The following is a 17,906-nucleotide window of genomic DNA, read 5'->3' as shown; positions in this document are numbered from 1 at the left end:
AAGCCTGTTATTCTGTGATTCACCCTCCTGCACCAGACTCCTTCAACACCACCTCATCACACAAGCTCTGTCAAATTGGTTGTTTATCATTGCTAGACAGCCATTTCCAAGTCTATGATTTTCAAGCCGATTTAAGTCAAAACTGTAACTAGGCCACTCAGGAACATTTAACGTCGTCTTGGTAAGCTACTCCAGTGTATATTTGGCCTTGTGTTTTAGGTTATTGTCCAGTCTGTTGTACAAGGTTTTCCTCTAGGATTTTGCCTGTGCTCAGCTCTATTCCGTGTATTGCCGATGACAAGCATACCTATAACATGATGCAGCCACCACCATGCTTGAAAATATGAAGAGTGGTACTCAGTGATGTCTTTTGTTGGATTTGCCCCAAACATAACGCTTTGTATTCAGGACATAAAGTTAATTTCTTTACCAATTTTTCTTCAGTTTTCCTTTAGTGCCTTATTGCAAAAATATGCATGTTTTGGAATATTTGTGATCTGTACAGGCTTCCTTCTTTTCACTCGGTCATTTAGCTTAGTATTGTGGAGTAACTACAATGTTGTTGATCCATCTTCCATTTTCTCCTATCACAGCCATTAAACTCTGTAACTGTTTTAAAGTCACCGTTGGCCTCATGGTGAAATCCCTGAGCGGTTTCCTTCCACTTCGGCAACTGAGTTAGAAAGGACGCCTGTATCTTTGTAGTGACAGGATGTATTGATACTGTAATTAATAACTTCACCATGCTCAAAGGGATATTCAATGTCTGCTTTTTTTTGTTGACCATTTACCAATAGGTGCCCTTCTTTGCGAGGCATTGAAAAAACTCCCTGGGGTTTGTGGTTGAATCTGTGTTTGAAATTCACTGCTTGACTGAGGGACCTTACAGATAATTGTATGTGTGGGGTACAGAGATTAGGTAGTCATTCAAAATCATGTTAAACACTATTATTGCACACAGTGAGTCCATGCAACTTATCAAGTGAGTTAAGAATTGTTTTACCCCTGAACTTATTTAGGCTTGCCAAAACAAAGAGGTTGAATACTTATTGACTGAAGACATTTCAGCTTTTCATTTTTTATTAATAAAAAAAAAAGTGAAAAACATAACTCCACTTTGACATTATTGGGTATCAGTGGCGGTCGGTGCCGTTGAACGAGGGAGGCCTTTTTTTTATGAACATGGCCTTATTTCTATTAGCTACAACATATTTAATGACTGTCATTCATATTCCATTCACCCAGCTCAATGTAACATCGATAGGTTTAGGCTACTACATGATACTCTAATTTTCCCTATACCCACCATGAGGTTGCTACAACCTAGCCTACGAATTAAAGTTTACAATGTAGGTGCACAAGTCGAGATAACATTTTTAGTAATCAAGGTGACAGACAGTGACACATTCAATACCGTCTTGTACACTCTTGCCTGCATCTAGCTGATCTAGGGTGTGTAATCATTAGTCCAACATTTGCAAACAAGAGTTTCTATTGAACAGATTCAGGTATATTTATCCCCGTTTTGTTCCATTTTCTTCCGCTTAAGAAACGTTTTTCGACAGAATCAGCTGAATGAATACACCCCTGATCATCCACAAACACAGTTCACTTTAATAGCAGTCACATACAAACAGCTTCATAACTTTGGTCATTGTATAATTCCTTCTCGCATCTCGCCCTCTCCTACTCTCCTACTCTCACCTTTTCCCTTCGCTTGTGGACTTCAGTGCTCAACACAAAAGCTGTCTGTGACCAGGCAAAAAAAAACTTTCCAAGCCAAACCTTCATACCATAACCGCTAACAGCTGCACACAGCCTACAGCGTTGTCAGCATATTAGCAAACGTCATAGTCAACATAGCTACTAGAACGAACGTGTTAGTAAACCCGCTACAATCATGCAGTACAATGTACAGCTAGCAGTTACACTGGCGGGCCCCGGTGGCAATAAATTAATAAAACCAAAAGCTTGACTTGGAAGAGTTCCAGTGATGGATAGCCATAGCCAGCTAGATAACATAGTATCCCTCTCTGTTTGAGGCGGGTGTTTGAGTAGGCTAAACTAGCTAGCTGCATTCGCTAGCTAAGTAAGTGAAAGTTAAAAAACAAATATATAAATCTCTCTCTCTCTCTCTTCCTTCATTTTTGAATAAAATAATTTCTTCAAAACTGTTCAAATATTGTATTTCTCTCTCTTTGATTCAACTACTCTTCCAAGTCCAGAACAGACTATGGGAGGCGCACTGTACTACATAGAGCCATGACTACATGGAACTCTATTCCACATCAAGTAACTCATGCAAGCAGTAAAATTTGATTAAAAAAAAAAAACAGATAAAAATACACCTTATGGAACAGCGGGGACTGTGAAGCAACACAAACATAGGCACAGACACATGTATACAAACACCCGATAACATACAGTCGTGGTCAAAAGTTTTGAGAATGACACAAGTATTGGTCTTCACAAAGTTTGCTGCTTCAGTGTTTTTAGATATTTTTGTCAGATGTTACTATGCTATACTGAAGTATAATTACAAGCATTCCATAAGTGTCAAATGCTTTTATTGACAACTACATTAAGTTTATGCAAAGAGTCAATATTTGCAGTGTTGACCCTTCTTTTTCAAGACCTCTGCAATCCACCCTGGCATGCTGTCAATTAACTTCTGGGCCACATCCTGATTGATGGCAGCCCATTCTTGCGTAATCAATGCTTGGAGTTTGTCAGAATTTGTGGGTTTTTGTTTGTCCACCCGCCTCTTGAGGATTGACCACAAGTTCTCAATGGGATTAAGGTCTGGGGAGTTTCCTGGCCATGGACCCAAAATGTCGATGTTTTGTTCCCCGAGCCACTTAGTTATCACTTTTGCCTTATGGCAAGGTGCTCCATCATGCTGGAAAAGGCATTGTTTGTCACTGTTCTTGGATGGTTGGGAGAAGTTGCTCTCGGAGGATGTGTTGGTACCATTCTTTATTCATGGCTGTGTTCTTAGGCAAAATTGTGAGTGAGCCCACTACCTTGGCTGAGAATCAACCCCACACATGAATGGTCTCAGGATGCTTTACTGTTGGCATGACACAGGACTGATGGTAGCGCTCACTTTGTCTTCTCCGGACAAGCTATTTTCCGGATGCCTTTTGCAGCAATTACAGCTGCAAGTCTCTTGGGGTATGTCTCTATAAGCTTGGCACATCTAGCCACTGGGATTTTTACCCATTCTTCAAGGCAAAACTGCTCCAGCTCCTTCAAGTTGGATGGGTTCCGCTGGTGTACAGCAATCTTTGTCATACCACAGATTCTCAATTGGATTGAGGTCTGGGCTTTGACTAGGCCATTCCAATACATTTAAATGTTTCCCCTTAAACCACTCAAGTGTTGCTTTAGCAGTATGCTTAGGGTCATTGTCCTGCTGGAATGTGAACCTCCGTCCCAGTCTCAAATCTCTGGAAGACTGAAACAGGTTTCCCTCAAGAATTTCCCTGTATTTAGCATCATCCATCATTCCTTCAATTCTGACCATTTTCCCAGTCCCTGCCGATGAAAAACATCCCCACAGCATGATGCTGCCACCACCATGCTTCACTGTGGGGATGGTGTTCTCGGGGTGATGAGAGGTGTTGGGTTTGCGCCAGACATAGCGTTTTCCTTGATGGCCAAAAAGCTCAAATTTAGTCGTATCTGACCAGAGTACCTTCTTCCATATGTTTGGTTTGGGAAGTCTCCCCACATGGATTTTGGTGAACACCAAACGTGTTTGCTTAATTTTTTCTTTAAGCAATGGCTTTTTTTCTGTCCACTCTTCCGTAAAGCCCAGCTCTGTGGATTGTACGGCTTAAAGTGGTCCTATGGACAGATACTCCAATCTCCGCTGTGGAGCTTTGCAGCTCCTTCAGGGTTATCTTTGGTCTCTTTGTTGCCTCTCTGATTAATGCCCTCCTTGCCTGGTCCGGCCCTCTCTTGGCAGGTTTGTTGTGGTGCTATATTCTTTCATTTTTAAATAATTGATTTAATGGTGCTCCGTGGGATGTTCAAAGTTTCTGATATTTTTTCTATAATCCTGATCTGTACTTCTCCACAACTTTTTCCCAGACCTGTTTGGAGAGCTCCTTGGTCTTCATGGTGCCGCTTGCTTAGTGGTGTTGCAGACTCTGGGACCTTTCAGAACAGGTGTATATATACTGAGATCATGTGACAGATCATGTGACTTAGATTGCACACAGGTGGACTTTATTTAACTAATATAATTCAGTGCCCCATGAAATTACACCATATATACATTCTACAGACCCTACAGAGTATTCCCTACAATAATTTTACTGTGGAACCTAGAATAGTTTTTGCTCTATAAGCCAATATGTATTCCATATACAGTGATTCGCAGTGGACAATAGAATGGGTGGCGTAAAAGACCAGCAACACTCTGTATAATTCAATGTCCCATGAAATGACGCCATATATACATTCTACAGACCCTGCTGAGTATTCCCTAAAATACTTTTACTGCGGAACCAAGAATAGTTTTTGCTATATAAGCCAATATGTATTCCATATACAGTGATTTGTATTGGGGGCATTTATATGTTTTAAAACCCAAATGTAATGCACATTTCACTTAAATATGAACAAATGTGAATCATTGTTAATATTTAGACAATTATTTTTCATATATCAGGCTATTGACACTTTTCTACGATTACGTGGGGGACTCTTATTTTGAACATTTTCGAAAGTCGGAGACCCGGAAGTACGTTTTTAGTGTTGCTGATGAGACGCTGATTGTGAAAATCAACGACCTGCTAGCAATTCACGGATAACATAATCGTTTTTGTTTTTGAGTTAAGTTTAGGCTGCTTTTTCTCACTATATTTACACTGGAGGAGACGCGAGCTTTGTGTTAATTTCTACCGAACACAATGACCAACTACAGAGCCTTTCATACACAACTGTCGTCCATCATGGAGGCATTGACCAAAGCGGCTGTTGCAGATATTTGCGAGCTAGTAGATGACAGTTATGCTGTTTTACAATTGGAAATATCTCGAAGCTACAAAGAGAATGAGGCATTGAGAAGGAAACTCGAGTTGATCGAGACTATCATTGCGCTTAGGCAGAGAGGGAATATTGCTGAAGCAAACCACCAAAATAACAATGCATTGATGTGTGATTCCATCAATGCTGGTAAGTGTGTGTGTGTGTGTGTGTGTGTGTGTGTGTGTGTGTGTGTGTGTGTGTGTGTGTGTGTTGTGTGTCACATATAATGTGATTTAACCAAAGATTTGTGGTATTCATTAATGGGCGTAACAGGATAGGTACTGTTTTGTGTAGCACAGATAATTTTCAGATAATTGGCTATATGATTCTCGATTCGACCAAACATGTAACATTATATTCTACTGTCCAGTTGCAGGTGGTGCGTTTGAATTTAGAAAGTGCTCGGTTATTAAAATAAATAATTGTTTCGCTCCATGAAGTAATCCTTCAATGTGTAAAGCACCATCTTGTCTATTTAAAATATTCTGTCATTGATTGAGACCGGTGGGTTCCACCCCAAAGTGCCATATGTCATGACACTCACCTGTCTCAATCAATTACAATATTTGAAATGGACAAGATGGCGGTGTACACATTGTTGGATTACTTTATGGAGCAAAACATTTATTTATTTTAATAACATAGCATTTTGTAAATTCAAACGCACCACCTGCAACTGGACACAGACATTTTAGAAGATGCATCTTTGGCTGAATCGAGAACAAAGATAGTATCGCCAATACCAGGTTAGTTGAAGAATCTCTGGTGACGTTTTGTATAGGCAAACCTGTAACTCCCTGTAATGGATACCAAAAATCTTTGGTTAAATCACATTAGCCTATATGGTATAACAATCTGTAGCTAGTGTCCTTTCAGTTGTTTTTGATTGATGTCCTTGTCCATGCATGATTCGTTGATGGTGGCACATGTACATAGCTTCATAACAATATTGTAGCTTACTTAACTTTAACCCATTCATGTCCATAACGGAAATGTATATGTTCCTTTGTACATTTAAAATTGGAAAAAGCGTTTGTCTACATGTGAGTTTTGTTTATTGTACTATTTAGTTATTTAGTTACTGTTTAAAAATATATATATTTCATTTATCGAGCCATGTGAATACATATTTAAATGATAAGACCTTAATACTTGTATATATAAAAAAAGCTATCAAAAAAGGTTCACACACATAAAGATCCCTAGAGTGTAGGCCTATGCAGTACAAGCAAATCCAATGCAAGTCAATGGAGACTGGCGAGTAGGGCTGTCCCCGACTGAAAAACATCTTGGCCGACCAAGAGTTGTCTGTTCTTTCGACCAATCGACTGGTCGAAATTTAAAAAAGAATATTTTTCCATATACAGTGCATTAGGAAGGTATTCAGACCCTTTGACTTTTTCCACATTTTGTTACGTTACAGCCTTATTCCAAAATTGATTAAATTACTTTTTTTCATCATCAATCTACACACAATACCCCACAAAGACAAAACGAAAACAGGTTTTTTTTAAACATTTTTGCAAATTAATAAAAAATAAAAAACAGAAATACCTTACCCTTTTGCTCTGAGACTCAAAATTGATCTCCGGTGCATCCTGTTTCCATTGATTATCCTTGATGTTTCTACAACTTGATTGGAGTCCACCTGTGGTCATTTCAATTGATTGGACATGATTTGGAAAGGCACACACCTGTCTATATAAGGTACCACAGTTGACAGTGCATGTCAGAGCAAAAACCAGGCCGTGAGGTCGGAGGAATTGTCCGTAGAGCTCCAATACAGGATTGTGTCGAGGCACAGATCTGGGGAAGGGTACCAAAAAATGTCTGCAGCATTGAAGGACCCCAAGAACATTGTGGCCTCCATCATTCTTGAATGGAATAAGTTTGGAACCACCAAGACTTCCTAGAGCTGGCTGCCTGGCCAAACTGAGCAATTGGGGGAGAAGGGCCTTGGTCAGGGAGGTGACCAAGAACCTGACAGAACTCCAGAGTTCCTTCGTGGAGATTGGAGAACCTTCCAGAAGGACAACCATCTCTGCAGCACTCCACCAATCAGGCCTTTATGGTAGAGTGGCCAGATGGAAGCCACTACCACTACTAAAGGACTCTCAGAACATGAGAAACAAGGTTCCTTGGTCTGATGAAACAAAGATTGAATTCTTTGGCTTGAATGCCAAGCGTCACGTCTGGAGGAAACCTGGCACCATCCCTACGGTGAAGCATGGTGGTGGCAACATCATGCTGTGGGGATGTTTTTCAGCGGTAAGGACTAGGAGACTAGTCAGGATTGAGGGAAAGATTAACCTTGCAGAGTACAGAGAGATTGTTGATGAAAACCTGTTCCAGAGCACTCAGGACCTCAGACTGGGGCGAAGGTTCACCTTCCAACAGGATGACGATCCTAAGCACACAGCCAAGACAACGCATGAGTGGCTTCGGGACAAGTCTGAATGTCCTTGAGTGGCCCAGCCAGAGCCCGGACTTGAACCCGATCGAACATCTCTGGAGAGACTGGAAAATAGCTGTGCAGTGACACTCCCCATCCAACCTGAAAGAGCTTGAGAGGATCTGCACTGAAGAATGGGAGAAACTCCACAAATACAGGTGTGCCAAGCTTGTAGCGTCATACCCAAGAAGACTTGAGGCTGTAATCGCTGCCAAAGGTGCTTCAACAAAGTATTGAGTAAAGGGTCTGAGTACTTATGTAAATGTGATATTTCAGTTTTTTAAATGTATTAATACATTTGCAAAAGTTTCTAAAAACCAGTTTTTGCTTTGTCATTATGGTGTATTGTGTGTAGATTGAGAAGGAAAAAAACCAATTTAAGCAATTTTAGAATACTGCTGTAAAGTAACAATGTGGAAAAAGTCAAGGGGTTTGAATACATTCCGAATGCACTGTATAGACACACCCTATGTGTTTTAATCAAATCAACGATATGTTGGCTACTGAGCTTGTCTGATGCTTTAAGCACACTGTGATTTTAAATAATTAAGACACACAAATGACTCGAGGGAGCCAGAGATCAAGGTAGCCTAACCAGAAGAAAAAAAACCTGTTCCCGAACCACCACCTCCCGTTGTCGCTGGCCTTTGCGGATTCTGCCATTACGCTCCTGAAGTTGCCAGTAATAGGCTACACCAGGGGTCGGCAACCTTTTCCATTTGGAGTGACAATTTATCTTACCATTTCTACCAATCTGCGTGCCAGTTATGATTTTCGATGCACATTTTCGTGGAACAGTTAGATTTATTTTATAATAAAGTCTTCATATCTCAAAATCATTGTCATGTGGTTAATAAAAATGATATCTACACTACCGGTCAAAAGTTTTAGAACACCTACTCATTCAAGGGTTTTTCTTTATTTTTACTATTTTCTACATTGTATAATAATAGTGAGGACATCAAAACTATGAAATAACACATATGGAATCATGTAGTAACCAAAAAAGTGTTAAACAAATCAAAATATATTTGAGATTCTTCAAATAGCCACCCTTTGCCTTGACAGCTTTGCACACTCTTGGCATTCTGCTACCAGCTTCATGAGGTAGTCACCTGGAATGCATTTCAATTAACAGGTGTGCCTTCTTAAAAGAGAATTTGTGGAATGTCTTTCCTCCTTAATGCGTTTGAGCAAATCAGTTGTGTTGTGACAAGGTGTGTGTGTGTGTGTGTGTGTGTGTGGTGGGGGGGCAGGTATATAGAAGATAGCCCTATTTGGTAAAAGACCAAGTCCATATTATAGCAAGAACAGCTCAAATAAGCAAAGACAAACGACAGTCCATCATTACTTTAAGACATGAAGGTCAGTCAATACGGAACATTTCAAGAACTTTGAAAGTTTCTTCAAGTGCAGTCACAAAAACCATCAAGCGCTATGATGAAACTTGCTCTCATGAGGACCGCCACAGGAATGGAAGACCCAGTTACCTCTGCTGCAGAGGATAAGTTCATTAGAGTTACCAGCCTCAGAAATTGCAGCCCAAATAAATGCTTCACAGAGTTCAAGTAACAGACATCTCAACAACAACTGTTCAGAGGAGACTGCGTGAATCAGGCCTTCATGGTCGAATTGCTGTTAAGAAACCACTACTAAAGGACACCAATAAGAAGAAGAGACTTGCTTGGGCCAGGAAACACGAGCAATGGACATTCGACTGGTGGAAATCTGTCCTTTTGGTCTGATGTGTCTAAATTTGAGATTCTTGGTTCTAACCGCTGTGTCTTCGTGAGACGCAGAGTAGGTGAACGGATGATCTCTGCATGTGTGGTTCCCACCGTGAAGCATGGAGGAGGAGGTTTGATGGTGTGGTGGTGCTTTGCTGGTGACACTGTCTGTGATTTATTTATAATTCAAGGCACACTTAACCAGCATGGCTACAACAGCATTCCGCAGCGATACGCCATCCCAACTGGTTTGCGCTTAGTGGAACTATCATTTGTTTTTCAACAGGACAATGACCCAAAACACACCTCCAGGCTGAGTAAGGGCTATTTGACCAAGGAGAGTGATGGAGTGCTGCATCAGATGGCATCCACAATCATCTGACCTCAACCCAATTGAGATGGTTTGGGATGAGTTGGAACGCAGAGTGAAGGAAAGCAGCCAACAAGTGCTCAGCATATGTGGGAACTCCTTCAAGACTGTTGGAAAAGCATTCCTCATGAAGCTGGTTGAGAGAATGCCAAGAGTGTGCAAAGCTGTCATCAAGGAAAGGGTGGGTACTTTGAAGAATCTAAAACATAATATATTTTGATTTGTTTAATACATTTTTTGGTTACTACATGATTCCATATGTGTTATTTCAGTTTTGATGTCTTCACTATTATTCTACAATGTAGAAAATAGTAAAAATAAAGAGAACCTTGACTGTTACTGTAGGCTATTTGCGCAAGGGATAAGAAGTAATCAGGTAGGCCTATTTTATTACATTTCCACCGGATCAGAGCATCTGTTTCACGCCATGTGGTTATCGAAAGGGAGAGAGAGAGCTGGAAATATTTTTCAAATAGGCTACATTGAGGAACTATTGTCATTCTCAATGGATGTAAAAACAGACTTTTACTTGCTGTTTGAGGTGAAGAAAAAATTACTTTGAGAAGCTCGACAGCTCGTTAGTAGTGGTGAATTAAGACAATCAGAAATACTATCAGATCCCCAAATGGGAACATTTATAAGCCTACATTTGTGCGCAGGCCAGGTAGTCTAGGCATACTTCTATGCATGGTCAGGTACGCATCCTTACTCAACGTTGACAGGAGCGCTCCAAACAAAACACAATTAATAAATTGACAACTCGTAAATGGAATGAAATAAACCAAAAACTTGTTTCTCACAAATGTAGCCTAGGTTGTGCGCTCTGCAAACATGTCCACTCTGACAATGACAACAGTAAAAGACTATCATAATAATATATTGAATGCATTGACAGAAATTATGGTAACCAAACAAACATTTTAGATTAGAAATTATGGGTATTAACGGTAAATGTACTACTGGTGTGCCATCCCCACGGCCTCCACAATGGATTAGTCCACTGAGACCGGCATCAAATCAAGATGTGCCGTACATTTATTATTTTTTAGCAACTGCTCCACTAAAAAATTATCTTGTCGACCAACAGCCTATCGACCAAACAATCGACCAGTCGACTAAATGGGTTCAGCCCTACTGGAGAGTGAGTCATTTTACAGCATTCTCCCTCTTTTCTCAGATCGTAATATTTTTTGGTGTTTATATATTGCCTGGACACATACACTACATGACCAAAAGTATGTGGACACCTGCTTGTCAAACTTCTAATTCCAAAATCATGGGCATTAATATGGAGTTGGTCTCCCCTTTGCTGCTACAACAGCCTCCACTCTTCTGGGAAGGGTTTCCGCTAGATGTTGGAACATTGCTTTTAGGACTCGCTTCTATTCAGCCACAAGAGCATTAGTTAGGTCGGGCACTGATGTTGGCCAATTAGGCCTGGCTCGCAGTCGGCATTCCAATTCATCCCAAAGGTGTTCGATGGGGTTGAGGTCAGAGCTCTGTGCAGGCCAGTCAAGTTCTTCCACACTGATCTCGACAAACCATTTCTGTATGGACGTCGCATCGTGCACAGGGGCATTGTCATGCTGAAACAGGAAAGGGCCTTCCCCAAACTGTTGCCACAAAGTTGAAGCTCAGAATCGTCTAGAATGTCATTGTATGCTGAAGCGTTAAGATTAGCCCGAACCATTAAAAACAGCCGCAGACCATTATTCCTCCTCCACCAAACTTTACAGTTGGCACTACGCATTCGGGCAGGTAGCGTTCTCCTGGCATCCGCCAAACCCAGATTCATCTGTCGGACTGCAGATGGTGAAGTGTGATTCATCACGCCAGAGAACGTTTTTCCACTGCTCCAGAGTCCAATGGCGGTGAGCTTTACACCACTCCAACCGACGCTTGGCATTGCGCATGATGATCTTATGCTTGTGTGCAGCTGCTCGGCCATGGAAACCCGTTTCCACTTCACAATAACAGCAGTTACAGTTGACTGTCAAATTTCTGCCCTGCTAGAGCTGCCCCAAACTGACTTGTTGGAAAGTTGGCATCTTATGACGGCGCCACGTTGAAGGTCACTGATCTCTTCAGTACGGGCCATTCTGCTACCAATGTTTGTCTATGGAGATTGCATGGCTGTGTGCTCGATTTTATACACCTGTCAGCAGTGGGTGTGGCTGAAATAGCCGAATCCACTCATTTCAAGGGGTGTCCACACACACACACACTTACAGTGCATTCGGAAAGTATTCAGACCCTTTGACTTTTTCCACATTGTTTAACGTTACAGCCTTATTCTAAAATGTATTAAATCCTTTCCCCCCCTCATCAATCTACACACAATACCCCATAATGAAAAAGGAAAAACTGGTTTTTAGAAATGTGTGTAAATTTATAAAACAAACTATCACTTTTACATAAGTATTCAGACCCTTCACTCGGTACTTGAGGCACCTTGGGTATGACGCTACAAGCTTGGCACACCTGTATTTGGGGAGTTTCTCCCATTCTTATCTGTAGACGCTCTCAAGCTCTGTCAGGTTGTATGGGGAGCCTCGCTGCACAGCTATTTTCAGGTCTCTCCAGAAATGTTCGATCGGGTTCAAGTCCTGGTGAAGGTTCACCTTCCAACAGGACAACGACCCTAAGCACACAGCCAAGGCAATTCAGGAATGGCTTCAGGACAAGTATCTGAATGTCCTTGAGTGGCCACGCCAGAACCCGGACTTGGACCCGATCGAACATCTCTGGAGAGACCTGAAAATAGCTATGCAGCAACGCTTGTAGCGTAATACCCAAGAAGACTCAAGGCTGTAATCACTGCCAAAGGTGCTTCAACAAAGTGCTGAGTAAAGGGTCTGAATACTTATGTAACTGAGATAATAACGTTGATTTTTATTTATATATATATGTACAAATGTCTAAAAACCTGTTTTTGTTTTGTCATTATGGGATATTGTGTGTAGATTGAGAAAAAAAACACTAATCAATTTTAGAATAACAATGTAACGTAACAAAGTGGAAAAAGTCAAGGGGTCTGGATACTTTACGAATGCACTGTATAAGTACCATTGACTTGCATTGGATTTGTGCACAAATGCTAAAAGGTTAGCATTTGAAACTGTGGACAACAAAACCAACGTATGGATTGATGTCATACCTTGTCCATAGACTGCTTACGCGGCCGAAAGGTTGCTGGTTCGAAGCCCCCAAGCCAACTAGGTGAAAAATCTGTAGATGTGCCCTTGAGCAAGGCACATTACCCTAATTGCTCCTGTAACTCGATCTGGATGTGAGCATCTGCTTATTGACAAACATCTAAACAAATTATTTATTTTTTTTATCACTTGGAACAGCACCATCTAGTGGTCAGAACCTGATAATATTAGAATGTAGGATGGGACATAAACCAAAGCTTCAATGACTAATTTCGCTGAACGGGTTAAAAACCATCACCAAAATCACAAGGAATACATGACATAGGATGAAGAAACAATGCACTGATCCGCAGCTCCGTAATACTTGTCAGACATAGAGAACTGCTACTATATACTTGTTGTTGGGGATTAGTATGGAGGGTTTGTGGGTGGCTTTTGACCATTTCTTTAGATTTTTCATGTCTAACTCATTGTTAGAATCAGAATCAATCATTGTTAGAAACGTCTAACTCATTGTTAACATCCAAATTGGATATTAGGGACCATATAGCTCACCAATTTACACGGATTGTCCCTGGAGTGTTACTGTTTGAATCCCTGCTGTTTGTTGCTGTTTCCATCTGCCCTGCGACCTGACCTGTCTAGAACTGCGTGGACTAACGGCATAGGCTACATTTGCTACCATGGCAAAGACCAAAGCCGGTGGGAGTATCGTTGAGGACAGTGGTGTCTCTCTATCAGAGGTAAAGGATCTTTAAATTGAACAAAAATAGTTATACAATCAGTTGTTACAACAACAAGAAAATAGTTTATAGTCTTGTGTCCAGATACTGATGGAGTCCACTAATAAAAGAATGGACGATCTGACCAGAGGGGTCCAGGACCTGAAGAACAGTTTGCGGTTTTCCCAGGGTCAGCTCGATTAATTTAAATAGGAGAACAGCAAGATGATAGTCATCTGTAAGTCATTGAGAGAGGACATCAGTTCTGTGTGTGAATCCATGATGGCAATGATGGAGAAATCCGATTATCTCGAGGTACAATCAAGGCGGAACAATATTGTTGTGGACGGAATTGCAGAATCTCCACAAGTCCTGGATGGATTCTGAGGACAAAGTGAGGGAAATTATCACTTAGAAACTGAAGATGGACCACAGGAAGATTGAGATCGAGCGAACCCACAGGACTGGAAAACCCACCACTGGCCCAGGTGACAGGCCCAGGCATATAGTGGTCAAGTTCCTGAGGTTCAAGTACAAGGTAGCTGTTCTGGAAAGGGCCAAGAACTTGAGAGGAACGTACATCTTTCACAACGAGGACTATCCTGAAGGTGTGCGCCAGAAGAGGAAATAACTTATGAAAGCTGCCGGAGTGCGTAGGAACATTGCTAACATCCGCTATGACCGGCTCATTATCCACCCTCCCTCCCAAAAGCCTGGAAGGGATATCAATCAATCAATAAAAAGTATTTATGAAGCCCTTTTTTACATCAGCAGATATCACAAAGTGCTTATACAGAAACCCAGCCTAAAACCCCAACAGCAAGCGATGTAGAAGCACGGTGGCTAGGAAAAACTCCCTAGAAAGGCAGGAACCTAGGAAGAAACCTAGAGAGGAACCAGGCTCTGAGGGGTGGCCAGTCGTCTTCTGGCTGTGCCCGGTGGAGATTATATGAGTACATGGCCATTAAGGCCAGGTCGTTCTTCAAGATGTTCATAGATGACCAGTGGGTTCAAATAATTATCACAGTGGTTGTAGAGGGTGCAATAGGTCAGCACTTCAGGAGTAAATGTCAGTTGGCTTTTCATAGCCGAGCATTCAGAGGTCGAGACAGCAGTTGCGGTAGATTGGGAGGGAGGGAGAGGAAGAGCGAGAGAGAGAGAGAGGGTCAAAAACAGCAGGTCCGGGACAAGTTAGCAGGTCCGGTGAACAGGTCAGGGTTCCATAGCCACAGGCAAAACAGCAGAAACTAGATCAGCAGCACGACCAGGTGGACTGGGGACAGCCAGGAGTCATCAGGCCAGGTAGTCCTGAGGCATGGTCCTAGGGCTCAGGTCCTCCGGGAGGGGAGAGCGAGAAATGGGAGTATTAGAGGGAGCATACTTAAGTTCACACAGGACACCAGATAAGACAGGATAATTTCACCAGATAGGACAGACTGACCCTAGCACCCTGGCACATAGATACTGGACGCTGAGACTGGGGGTCGGGGGACACTGTGGTCCTGTCTGACGATACCCCCGGCAGGGCCAACCAGGCAGGATAACCCCACCCACTTTGCCAAAGCACAGCCCCCATATGAGAGCAAAGCCTGTGGGTTTGTAGCTTCAACCCTGCAGCACACACACACTTAAACACACCAACTGATTGCTGGACTGCTGAATGTTTATTTTGTGTTTTAAAAAAATATTGTTGCTTTGTTTGTTATTTTCTACATTATGTCTATCTCTGATAAGCTACCCAGGAAAAGGCTAAACATGTCCCATTTTAATACACTGAGTGTACAAAACATTAGGAACACCTTCCTAACATTGAGTTGCACTCATTTTCCCCTCAGAACAGCCTCAATTCGTTGGGGCATGGACTCTACATGGTGTTGACCACGTTCCACAGGGATGCTGGCCCATGTTGACTGCAATGCTTCCCACGGTTGTGTCAAGTTGTCTGGATGTCCTTTGGGTGGTGCATCATTCTTGATACACACGGGAAACTGTTGAGTGTGAAAAACCCAGCAGCGTTACAGTACTTGACACACTAAAACCGGTGCCCCTGGCACCTACTACCATAACCTGTTCAAAGGCACTTAAAAATGTGTTTTGCCAATTCACCCTCTGAATGGCACACATACACAATCATGTCTCAGTTATCTCAAAGCTTAAAAATACTTGTTTAACCTGCCTCTTCCCTTCATCTACACTGAAGTGGATTTAACAGGTGACATAATTAAGGGATCATAGCTTTCACCTGGTCAGTCTATGTAATGGAATGAGCAGGTGTTCCTAATGTTTTGTACACTCAATGTAACCTTAGAATTAAGGTTCATGAAATCAATAACTTCCTAACATCAGATAACATTCGTATATGTGATTTGCTCTATCATAATCAGTCACACTGATCCAAAAACACATTTTTGAGTTTCATCCTGTGCTGGAAAGAGGAGAATATTAGCTTTCTAATGAGACCAACATGATCTCTCTACTCCAAATATCAAGAGCGTTATGCGTCATTAAATGCTGAGAGTCACCAAACCATGTTTTTGAGGGAAAACGCAGTCAAAGTTTGCAGTTACTTTTTAAGACATTTATTCAAATAATTAATAACTATTTACTTAATACAATCTATTCTCAGCTCTTTTATTTCTATTCATCATACAGCCTACTGCTCATTCTTTCCATGACATAGACTGACCAATGCATGAAATTCATTGACACGAGTGCCCATGTCAATATTTTGCTCTCTCACTCATGCTCACACACACAGGCTACGTATACATTATACATTGCTCTAACTATTACAGACATAGTGTCTGTCTGCATTGTTGTCGCGCACACACGTGTGTGTGTGTATACGTGTACACATTTGTTGACGTAGGGGACAATTAGCTGAATGCCCTCGTAGGATAGCACCCGTTTGCTGTCGAGACGACCACCACACCTCTTCTTCCTTGGAGCCACACCATGTTCCTTGTAGAACTTTGTCACTGTAGTCAGCTTATCTGTAGAAGTTATGAAACCAGAAAATAAGTTATTTAAAACTTTTAATATGTGCTGAAAGTCACAATGTATTCTCAGCTCTTTTATTTCTATTCATGATAGTAGGGGTGGGCGATATGAGCTAAAATTCATATCACGATATTTTCCACTGTCCAGACGATATCGATATGATATCACGATATATGACGTAAAAAAATATGAATCACATTTTAATATCCCTTCTTGGTTAAATTATATTAGTTAAGGAAAAATATGTATTTGAACCTTATATAACCAGAAAGAGTGAGGCATTGGACCGTATGGACCTGAAAAGTTTTTATTTGTATTGTGCAAACATGCATTCCGTAAACATGAGGTAGGTAGGCCTATATATATATATATATATATATATATATATATATAAATTAGATATTAAGTAAAATTAAATAAAAAATAACAGGAGATAAAGAAAATAAGGTAATTACAAATTCAAATACGTGTGTTTGTTTTGGCTACGGTCCGTAGATATGTAAAAAACTAACCGTTTGAAACTAAACCTTTCAAGCCTCAACCATCAATTATCAACAATATCAACAAATCTTCACTAGAACTTTCTTCACAAGTTCCGTGCCAGGAATACCAGCATGTTGACTGTTTCTGGCTTTAGTGCTGCCCTGTGACATGTCACCACATTGCCCCCAGTGCTGAATGCCCTCTCAGAGGGGGCACTTGTGGCAGGGATGCATAAGTATTTCTTTGCCAGACAACTCACACGTGGAAAATTAGATCCGTGAAATCGCCACCACTCCAAAGGATCAGACTCGCTGTCTGCTGCCGTTGCCAGAATGTAGCTATTCAGCTCTTGCTCAATGATCTGCCTCTCTGAACATGAGGCAGGTGCACTGCTGGTCTGCTTAAAGAAGCTCCCAAGGCTCTTATTGGGCTTCTTGCCTGATTGATGAGCAGTGGAAGCTTCTTTCTCCCTGTCAGTGTGATCCTCTGCAAGAGACGATTTTCCCAGGGCTGTGTTCTCCACCAGGAGGGCTTCGGTCTCTGAGGCAGCTCTCACCTTAAAAAATGAAAATAATTAAACTTTATTTGTATAGCACCTTTCATACATAAAATGCAGCCCAAAGTGCTTTACATTTGAAGCAATAAAACAAGAACAAATGAATAAATACCTTAATGTCCTCCAGTTTCTCAGCGGACATGTACCTGGTCTTGAACCTTGGATCTAGAAAGGTAGCCATGGAGAGCAGCTCATCTGTTGCAGGGTCAGTGTACTTGTTATTCAAGTAATCAAGAACCTTGATCTTGATCTCTTTGGTCAGTTCTGTATCGTCCTTGCTCAGATTTAGAACCTCTGCATTTAACAGATTGATGACAGGCTTCAAATAGGACACGCTCACATACGCTTCTCCTGACAGGGCATCTGTAAAGTCCTGGAGTGGCTTCAGTGCTGCTGTGACTGAT

At 41.5% G+C, this 17,906-nt stretch overlaps 1 protein-coding gene across 2 annotated transcripts in view; it reads left to right on the top strand.

Annotated features, from left to right (window-relative positions):
• The first annotated feature begins 4,774 nt into the window (after positions 1-4,774).
• Positions 4,775-17,906, top strand: part of si:dkey-7l6.3 (gastrula zinc finger protein 5-1) — a 31,473-nt gene continuing 18,341 nt past the window's right edge. For both annotated transcript variants that reach the window (XM_041841488.2, XM_041841487.2), the window contains exon 1: positions 4,775-5,184. In XM_041841488.2, coding sequence (XP_041697422.2) covers positions 5,179-5,184 — 6 coding nt within the window. In that variant the 5' untranslated portion in view covers positions 4,775-5,178. The remainder of the gene's footprint in view (positions 5,185-17,906) is intronic.

The sequence above is a fragment of the Coregonus clupeaformis genome, chromosome 21, assembly GCF_020615455.1.
Source record: "Coregonus clupeaformis isolate EN_2021a chromosome 21, ASM2061545v1, whole genome shotgun sequence".
Taxonomy (NCBI): Eukaryota; Metazoa; Chordata; class Actinopteri; order Salmoniformes; family Salmonidae; genus Coregonus; species Coregonus clupeaformis.
This window is presented reverse-complemented; position numbering and strand designations above follow the sequence as displayed.